Source organism: Eretmochelys imbricata, chromosome 3 (genome assembly GCF_965152235.1).
Source record: "Eretmochelys imbricata isolate rEreImb1 chromosome 3, rEreImb1.hap1, whole genome shotgun sequence".
Lineage (NCBI taxonomy): Eukaryota > Metazoa > Chordata > Testudines > Cheloniidae > Eretmochelys > Eretmochelys imbricata.
This window is the reverse complement of record NC_135574.1, coordinates 148860574-148871065: the sequence shown is the minus strand read 5'-3', so window position 1 is coordinate 148871065 and position 10492 is coordinate 148860574. Positions and strand designations below refer to the sequence as shown.

The 10492-nt window shown below is 44.7% G+C and overlaps 1 protein-coding gene across 1 annotated transcript; it reads left to right on the top strand.

Moving 5' to 3' along the window:
• The first annotated feature begins 775 nt into the window (after positions 1-775).
• DRC5 (dynein regulatory complex subunit 5) lies at positions 776-9800 on the top strand. The gene is made up of 4 exons (XM_077811907.1): positions 776-959; positions 4765-5333; positions 6830-7279; positions 9606-9800. Exons 1-4 carry the CDS (start codon positions 776-778, stop codon positions 9798-9800), a joined length of 1398 nt encoding a protein of 465 aa, XP_077668033.1.
• Positions 9801-10492: the final 692 nt, after the last annotated feature.

Here is a 10492-nt window from a genome sequence, read left to right as displayed (position 1 = left end):
GGGGATAGGGAAAAGGAAACTGGCAAATTTGACCCTCAAAAGGAAAAAAAAGAGAGTGTTGGTCTTTAGAGACATAGTGGGTAGAGGAGGGCACTGGCAGTCTATTCTGTTCCAGTTCCATTTGATGGATGGGATAACAGGCCCAGAAAGACTGACATTAGCTGCAGGTACAGCTGGGTGAGGTCAACTAGGTCCACAGGCTCTCCTTTACCTCCTTGTTGCTAATATGGGGCCTGTGTGCCCCATCACACTGACTCCTCTCACAGGGTATTGAAGCTCCAGTTAACAAATGTTCGTAAAGAGCACTGAAATCCTCGGATAGAAGGCAATGGGGAAGGGCAGTGAAAAAAATTGCAGATATAAATTAATACAGTTGCAATGAGCTTTAACCTCTAAAGCGTTAATAGCTCTTTATAGCAATACCATTGTATTATTTATTATGTTTATTACACAATGCCCCCATTGTGCTAGGTGCTGTATAAACATAAGAGCAATAGAAAGTCCCTGCCCTGAAGAGCTTACAATCTAAAATAGACAAAACAGAGAAAGGGTAGCAGAAAAGGGTATCCAAAGTGTGCAGAGTGATGTCATGGGAGTGCCAACATTTTGTTTTTGTTGTTTTTATTAGTACCAGTGAGAGGCTCCAATTATTGGCCCTTTCTTAAACTTTTTTTTCCCCCAGGAACCGTGGCTGGAAATGTGCTGGTGATACTGTCCTGATGCAGACTTTCCTTCTGTTTCGTCTACGGGGGTAGGGTCAGATTAGCATGTGAGGATGCAGGAGCCAGTTTCTGGAGACATGAATGTGGCCTCTCCCCCATTGAAAACATCAGTGGTGAACCCTGCAGCCAACCCCCGACGCATGCGACGGATCATTGCTGAGGATCCTGAGTGGTCCCTGGCCATTGTTCCACAACTCAGTGAGCTCTGCCTCCAGCACATCGTCAGCAACTTTGAAAGTAAGCCATGGTCCCTTCCCCACAGCAGTCCTGCGGACTGCATTGTTCTACCTTGGGTTGTGGAGCCGGCTCACACTGTGTTCTCTGTCCTGCTGAGTGTCAAAGAAAGGGAAAGAGAGTGGGCAGAGGAAAAAATCTCTCCTGCTGCTCAATAGCTAGACGTGTCTATGTAACTCCATTGGCTTCCATTGAGTTACATGGGCGATGAATTTAGCCCACTGGGACTACTGTGCAGAGTGGGAAGCTGTCCTGAACTCAGGCCATCATATCTGTCAGGCTGCTCTTCAGTTTCCCTCCATGCCCTGCTTGGACTCACTATATCAGCTTTTACCTTGACCACTGAAGTCAGATTTCTCTGCTCTTTCTCATCTCACACATTACAGTACCATCCAGGGGCCTGGTCAGGATGGGTCCCATTGTGCTGGGTGCTGTACAGACAGGTAGAACTATTCCCTGCCCCAGCTGAAGAATACAAGTAATGTATGAAGGGTGTGGGATATAAACTTATGATTTCACTAACATTTCCACAGCAATCAGCTGTGATGTTACAACCCAAGAATGGTGACATCCTCAGGTGGAGAGTGTGCATCTGGACCAGATGAATTGCTAAGAAATAGCAAGGCTGCTAGTCTAGCATGCTGCCAGGTTAGGGTTCAGAGTTTGGGTCCTAAGCTGCCTGGATCTGGGAGCCCAGTGAGTCTGGAAAAGGAGTAACTTCCTTGGATCCTCAGTGATTGTGACGGATTGGGTCACAGAAACCACCTTGGAACTGCCACCTGATGTGCTGACACTACCTCTGAGCCCATTTTCCCTGGCAACTTGGGACTTCAGTACCCTGTCTTGTTGAGTCAGACACGCCAACCTGCTACAAACACAGACCCAGGTCTGAACCACGTCCCCCACAAGCTGCAGACTTAACTGAAAACAGCTTAAGAAGTGCTCCTGTCTCTAACACCCAGATATCCAGTTCCCAATGGGAGCCAAACCCCAAATAAATTCATTTTACTCTGTATAAAGCTTATACAGGGTAAACTCATAAATTGTTCGCCCTTTATAACACTGATAGAGAGATATGCACAGCTGTTTGCTCCCCCAGGTATTAATTACTTGCTCTGGTTTAATTAATAAGTAAAAAGTAATTTTATTAAATATAAAAAGTAGAGGATGGTTCCAATAATAACAGACAGAACAAAGTAAATTACCAAGCAAAATAAAATAAAAACACGCAAGTTGAAGCCTAATACAGTAGGAAACTAAATGCAAGTAAATCTCACCCTCAGAGATGTTCCAATAAGCTTCTTTCACAGACTAGAGTCCTTCCTAGTCTGGGTCCAGCAATCACTCACACCCCCGTAGTTACTATCCTTTGTTCCAGTTTCTTTCAGGCATCTCTTTGGAGTGGAGAGGCTATCTTTTGAGCCAGCTGAAGACAAACTGGAGGGGTTTCCAGGGCCTTTTATATTCCCTGTCGTGGGTGGAAACCCCTTTGTTTGCCTGTGCAAAATCACAACAACAAGATGAAGTCTGTAGCCACATGGACAAGTCACAAGTCAGATGATTCCTCTTTTTGCAGGCCGATGCCTTAGTTTACATGTTAGTTTGAACGTTCCTAAGAAAGCTGAGATGTGGATTGGCATCTCCCAAAGTCCACTGATAGTTAAGTGTTTCTTGATGGGGCACTTACTGAGAATAGTCCTTTCTCAGGAAGCTGACCAAATGCTTCACTGAGGCTACTTAGAATCAAACAAGTACATAGCCAATATTCATAACTTCAGACACAAAAATGATGAACACATACTGTCATAAATATAAAGGGAAGGGTAAACACTTTTAAAATCCCTCCTGGCCAGAGGAAAAACCCTTTCACCTGTAAAGGGTTAAGAAGCTAGGATAACCTCGCTGGCACCTGACCACAATGACCAATGAGGAGACAAGATACTTTCAAAGCTGGAGGGGGGGAGAAACAAAGGGTCTGGGTCTGTCTGTGTGATGCTTTTGCCGGGGACAGAACAGGAATGGAGTCTTAGAACTTAGTAAGTAATCTAGCTAGATATGCATTAGATTCTGTTTGTTTAAATGGCTGAGAAAATAAGCTGTGCTGAATGGAATGGATATTCCTGTTTTTGTGTCTTTTTGTAACTTAAGGTTTTGCCTAGAGGGATTCTCTATGTTTTGAATCTAATTACCCTGTAAGGTATTTACCATCCTGATTTTAGAGAGGTGATTCTTTTTTACTTTTTCTTCTATTAAAATTCTTCTTTTAAGAAACTGAATGCTTTTTTCATTGTTCTTAAGATTCAAGGGTTTGGGTCTGTGGTCACCTATGCAAATTGGTGAGGATTTTTATCAACCTTCCCCAGAAAAAAGGGAGTAAGATTTGGGAGGATTTTGCGGGGACAGACATTTCCAAACAAACTGTTTCCTAATAATAATAATACCAGTGTTAGACGTTTGGTGGTGGCAGCGAAAGTCCAAGGGCAAAGGGTAAAATAGTTTGTACCTTGGGGAAGTTTTAACCTAAGCTGGTAAAAGTAAGTTTAGGAGGTTTTCATGCAGGTCCCCACATCTGTACCCTAGCGTTCAGAGTGGGGAAGGAACCTTGACACATACAGACAGCATAATCATAACCAGCAAACTACAACCTTTCCATAGACATCCCTCTTGGCCTTCTCTGGACAAGAACTGGTGCAACCATAGGCCCCTGGTTGCAACAATGATCTATACTTTCACAGTTTATGTCAATAACTTCAGTGATGCTCTCTGCCCGACTCGGAAAAGTGGTATTGAAGGCCTCAGAAAGGGTTTGACTAAGAGAGGGTCACTGCAATGTAAGCATGTTAGTGTGTGGGAGGAAATGGAGGGAATACTGGAAGAAGTCTCCGAGCAAAGCCACAGCGCTCTTCTTATGTAGATATCTTTAGTAGAAAGAGAAAGTAGGAACCCAGCTTTGCTTCTCAGAATAAGATTTTCCATGTGCAGACAGGTCTCTCTGTTTTTAGTCTCTATGATTCCATCATGGTGATGATAATTAATAAAAATCAGGTATATAGTGCTGTAAGTGTATATGGCACTCTATAGAAATTCCCTGTCCCCAGAGAGCTTCCAGTGTCAGTGAGATGAGATGAGAGATAGGACAGAGGTTCAAGGCAGAGGGCTGAAGAGAGATTACTGGAGGAGAAGGGAACATTTTTCTGAATAAGGTAGGTTTGAAGGAGGAGATAGAGAGTGCTTGGTGGGCAAAAAGTGGGTAACTTTTAGTAGAATATACAATGGTGCAAAGCCAAGAGAAGTTTTATAAAGAACATCTAAAGAACACAGACCCAAAATTTTCTCCTTTAAAAGGTTATCATCCTATGGGGAAGTTCTCTAAACAATGAGCCAAATTCTGCTGTCACATATACTGGTGTAAATCCAGAGCAACTCCATTCACATTAGTGATGTTATTCTGGATTTACCTTGGTGTACTAGAGCAGAATTTTCCATTAAATATCTATTTAGACAACAAGAAGTCCACCGCCTAAAAATAAAAATACAAAATCACTATCCACAGTTTATGTAGGACCGACAATATTTTTTTGGTGTGGTACTATGGGAGTAGCAGAAGGGAGCACAATTAACAGATGCTATTCCCAAACAACATATAAAATCAATGATTGCCAAATGGTAAAAAACTTATGTCAATAGGTCTGGGTTAAAATATTACTCACCATAATATTTCTAGGGGGACTGGATTAGTGAACATACCCGCCCCTCAGATTCAGAATGCTTTTTGGGAGTAACTTCTCCTCTTCATTATTCCCTACAGAGAATCCTGTCGTGGACTGTCTCCGGCCAGAGCACCAAAGGAAGGTGCTGGACAGGATTTCCACAGGCCTGCCCCTCACAGTGACCGCCAACCTGATCAGTGACGAAGGCTACTGGAAGAGGTGCTGTACTGAGCGATGGGCTGTGTGTGATGTCTCTCGCTACGGGGGCAGCTGGAAGCGGATGTTCTTTGAACGCCACCTGGAGAACATCCTGAAGTACTTCATCCCTAACACAACCGACCCCAGTCAAGTCCTGGAGGTCATCCCACTTTGCAAGGAGTATGTGAGGAAGCTGGAAATCGATCAGTTCCTCCCACCAGTGAAGCTGAATCAGAATAAGGAAGAGGATGACATGTCCGATTCTGGGAGTGATGTTGGGGTCGATGAATTCTGCATGCATCACTATGACCTAGGAGTGCTCACTGCTGCCCTCTCTCACCTAGAAGAGCTGCATCTGACATATGGTGTGAAAGACTGTGGCATGAACTTCGAGTGGAGCCTCTTTGACTTTACGTATCAGGACTGTTGCTCTCTGGCCAATGCTTTCAAGAAGTGCCACACCTTGAAAGTAACTTGCCCAAACTGATTTTTTAACATTTATATTTTAAAGGATAAACTAAAACAGGGACAGAGTACCCTTGCAAAGAGCCAAGAGACCAGTTTTACCTGCTGCTCACCATTAGTCTGCCCAGTCCAGTGGATGGTTTCCAAATGTTTGACTCAAATAATTTGACCGTCTTAGGCAAATTTTCTAATTTGGTGCCTAAGTATATTCATAGGATGCAATTCACTGTAACATGTAGGGGCCAAAGCCAAATCACAAAAACTGGTAGAGTATTTGAAATGCATTTGATGCCACACAATGGGAAACATTAAGAGCGGGTATAAGCAAGTCTGTATTTGTTGAAATTGATAGGGCTGCCTGCACCAGGTTTGAATTTGGCCAAGTGAGTGGAAAGTCAAGATGTGAAGCGTCCTTTCCCCCTCAAGCCAGGCTGTCTGCTAGCTAAGGGCAGGGCCTTTCCCCTTTGCAGTGCCTATCTAACTTCATGTTTGAAATGAGACTAACTTGGTGGCCTGTAATTTAATATCCTGCTAGGTGCTGTTTGTTATCATGTGTTGTGTGAGGTTCAGTAAGGCCTGTGTCTTACTAACGTGAGCAACCCCCCTCCCCCCATATAAAATGTGTTCTCTGTAGATCAGGAGGGAAGGAGCAGTCCTGTTGCACCTTCCTGCACAATCCTGGATGGGGATAAGCAAAGGGAGCCAGTTCTTTGTTAGGCCAGTCTCTTAACTTTCACGAGCAAATACATGCAATATGTTACTTAAGGATAAAAATGTGACAGGACGTCACACAGCAGCACAGACACCCCAAAACACCGTGGGGAGATGTTAGAACTCCCAGCACGGAGGATGCTTCTCTCTGGACAATAGTGTAACCCTCAACTCCGTGGTTATTCCAGTACAGAAATTCTGCCCCACAAAATCATAGACAGGTAGGGCTGGGAGGAACCTCAAGAAGTCAAGTCCAGTCCCCTGTGCTGAGGCAGGACCAAGTAAACTTAAGCCATCCCTGACAGGTGTTTGTCCAACCTCTTCTGAAAACCTCCAATGACGGGGATTCCACAGCCTCCCTGGGAACCCTATTCTAGAGTTAACTAATTCCGGAGTGTAACTAATTGACACATCACAATTCAGAGAAAAGAATAATCTGACCCCTCACTCTCTGGATGGATTGACAGGTTCTGCAACTGCCTTCCACCATTAGGTGCAATGAGCTCTTCTATGGCCACAGAGATCCCATTGTGGGGCCCTTTTGTGACTGCCCCCACTAGGGAACCTTGCAAACATGTAACTGTTATATTTCAGTTAGAGGTCAAACAGTGGCTGTTAAATTTGAAGTTAAGATGGATTTGGCATTGCTCTCTAGGGAGGTTAGGTGCCCAATTCCCTTTGACTTTCAGTTGAATTTGGGCACCTAACTCATTTAGGCTTTTTCAAAATCCCTCCCAAAATGATGGTAGTTGCTGTGCCAACAAGCATTACCATATTTTTCTTCCACAGGTCTTCAAGCTGTGCCGGAGCAAAGTGGATGACGAAAAGAGCCGGATGCTGATACGGAATTTGTTAGATCACCCATGCTTGGTGGAGCTGGACTTGTCCCACAATCTAATCAGGGACCGGGGAGCACGAGCCATTGGCAAACTGATCAACCACAGCAAGCTAGAAATTCTCAACCTGTGTAATAACCGGATCCGGGCCCCAGGAGCCCAGGCTATTGCTCATGCCCTAGCCAAGAATTCTACGCTGACCTCTCTGAACCTGCGCATCAACTGCATTGAGGATGAGGGTGGCCAGGCAATAGGCCATGCCCTGCTGACTAATGCCACCTTGACATCTATCCATCTGGGAGGCAATGAGTTGTCAGAGCCGACAGCTACGCTTTTCTCCCAGGTCCTTGCTCAGAACACAGCTCTGACTAGCATCAACCTTGCATGCAACCACATAGGGCTGGTAAGCAGCTTTCCTGCCTAAAAGAGAAATTGCTTCCATCTACTGCCACTACAGCAGCTAGTGCAGTCCAACTTAAGCATTTGTCTGGATGATTTGACATAAAGCAGATGCAGAGCTTCTTTGGTCTGCGGACTGCTGCCCCTCACCAAGGAGCCAAATTTAGCTCCATCTCACACACTGCCAAGGTGATCTTGCTTTGATTATTATAAATTATTGGCAGCAGAGAAGCTGAGGTTACAGCAAATATCACTTAAAAAAGGAATCCCACATTGTTTCACACTCCCTGCACTCTTTATATATAATGAGACCCTCAAGTTGAATCTTGTATTTTGTGAATTTGGCCTTTAGGAAATTGAGAGTTTTGTTCCTAAGTTAAAGAGAGGCCCAGGAAATTCAGGGAACATTTCTGAGACCATCATGGCTTCATCATGGTACGAAGGCATCACCCTTATAATCTCCCGCTGGTATCGATAGATCAGCGTTGTTAGAAAACTGGCTCACTTGCTGAATTTATGTAAGTCTCTGCTCTGCTACTGAGTCACCATGTGGCTTTGGCCAAAGTTTTCATATCCGTGTGCCTAATATTCAACTCTTAAATCCAAGTGGCCTGATTTTCAAAACTGGTGGGCATTCACAAATCTCATCGAAGTCACTGGTGGTGCTCAGCTTCTCTGAAAATCAGGTCACTTCTATTTAGTTTTTTACATGTGAACAAAGAATCCTAAATCTAGGCATCCATGTTTGAAAATGGCCTCTAAGCTCTGTGCCTCAGTTTCCCCATTGGTAAAATGGAAATAGTAAAACCTACTGTACCTGTCTGCCCAGCTCATGGGGGAGCTGACAATTTATTAGCCAATGTTTTTAAAGAGCTTTGAAGACAGCAAGCATTTTATTGGTTCTAATTCTTATTAGCCTCTAGGAAAGAGCTAGAACATAATAATAGAAGGAGAAAAGGGTGTTCTAAAGGGTTGAGGTTTATCCTTGGAAATAATAACCCTAATGCTTAGCACCTTCCATCCAAGGGTCTCAAAGCACTTTGCAGATGTTCATTAGTGAAGCCCTAGAACACCCTGAGAAGTGGGTCAGTATTATTGTCTCCATTTTACAGAGGAGGAAACAGAGGCACAGGCAGAGAAAGTGACTTGCCTGAGGTGTCACAGTGTTCAGTGGTAGAGCTGGAAATGGAACCAAGGAGTCCTAACTCCCAGCCCCCTGTTGTAACCATTAGATACACTTCCCTCCCAACATGGGACTCCAAGCGAGGAGTTGTGACTCCCAGGCCCCTGGTCGAACCACTAGAGACACACCAAACTCAGGCCTTGGTTATGTACCTGCATTCCTGTTGATTTCAAAGGTAGACTCCTTCCCTTCCTTTCCCACTTCCTGCCCTCTCTCAGGCAGGTCAAAGGCAGTGGGAGGCTGGGGGCAGGAGGAGTGGTCACAGAGGGTAGGAGCTAGGGTGACCAGATGTCCTGATTTTATAGGGACAGTCCCAATTTTGGGGGCTTTTTCTTATATAGGCACGTATTATCCCCCCACCGCCATCCTGATTTTTTACACTGGCTATCTGGTCACCCTAGTAGGAGCAGCATGTTCATTTGGTATCTGATAGATATTGATTGACAATAGCTAAGATTCAACACCTCCAGGAAACGTCTGTTGGTCCAATCCCTGGAGTGTGTTGACAGGTGAGGTAGGTAATGGTACCAAGATGAGCTGCCTCCCAAAGCTCTAGAACTCCTAAGATCTCTGCCAAATTTTCCATCGCAGCTTGAATTTCCTCAGTGGATTGAACTTCAGTTGTGTGGGAGGTTCTGCCTCACCACCAATGTCCCCAGGAGATGGTTTCTGAAAAGGAGGCTATCTGAGTGGACCTCTCTTGACATTTGCTGGAGTAGGAATGGTATATCTAATTGTGCTGGTGTTGACATTAACTAGCAGTGAGCTGATGAATGGGTGACCAGATACACCGGCATGGCTCTGTCAGGTTATCATCTCAGTCTTAACCAGCCATGAGCCTGAGAACTGCTGACATGATACCCAGAGGGAGCCATTAGTGTGTGCACTGCATAAGGTTACACTCCCTTTCTGTTTTCCTGCCAGTAACGTTTCAGTCTTGCCGAGAAATAAGATACCCCATGTTTTGCTTATTGTCATGTACTCCTACTTTGGACATGTGAGATGGAAATGCACATGCTCCTTTCTCCCCTACTCCACTTGCAGGCAGTAGGTGAGTGCCAGTGAAAGGCACTCTGGGGATTGGGGGACATGAAGCAGCAAGTCTGCCCTGGTCTGCACTTCACATCCATCTCCTTTCTGATTCCAGGATGGTGGGAAGCAGCTGCTGGAAGGAATGTCAGATAACAAGACCGTGACTGAATTTGACCTGCGGCTGGCAGAGGTGGGGCAAGAGAGCGAGTACCTCATTAACCAAGCCCTGAAGGCTAACCAGGAAATTGCCCGTCTGAAAACCTTTCACCAATCAAACTCCTTGGAAGAGAAATCCCCAGATCTGGATTAGCCTATCACATGCCCTTATTTACCACTGTAGCCTTTGAAATGAAATGTCTTTCCTCATTGGGCAGCTGTGGCCATATGATATTAATTCATGATTGCGGGAGGGGTAAGAAAATGTAACAGACAGCGTGGTGTCAAGGCCTAGGCCCTACCTGGCAGTTGGATCCCTAAGGAGATTTCTCACTGGCTCCTTCACACAGTGTGGTCAAGGGTTTCCATGTGACTTCACTCCTCCATCGCAGCAGTGCTGCTGGATTGTGTGCTGTTGACACCTGTCCATAGGGAACCATGCTGATTACCCCCAGGTGTGGCTGATTACACTCAGATGTGATTTCGGCATAGTTCCTACCTCTCACAGACTGGCCTGAAAATTCATCTCCTGGAATTAGTCTCAGAATATGTTTTTCTTTATATAACCTTTTCAATTATTTTTTCTTACAATAAAATAACTAAAACAGGGAATTATACATATTCCACTGTATTGGCTACTATTCTTACCAATGAAATCAATTGGCAGTCTATGATAGGCATACTACAGTAGCCTATGGACCATTAGCAGTCTGAGGCGAGTTGTCACATGGTGTTGGGGCCTTCTTTGTTTCCAGCTGCTAAATGGCATTAAAAAACTCAAGCCATGTTCACTACTGGTCTAAATGTTTCCTCTCCAGGTGAGCAATGGTAGTTGCAGTTTGGATG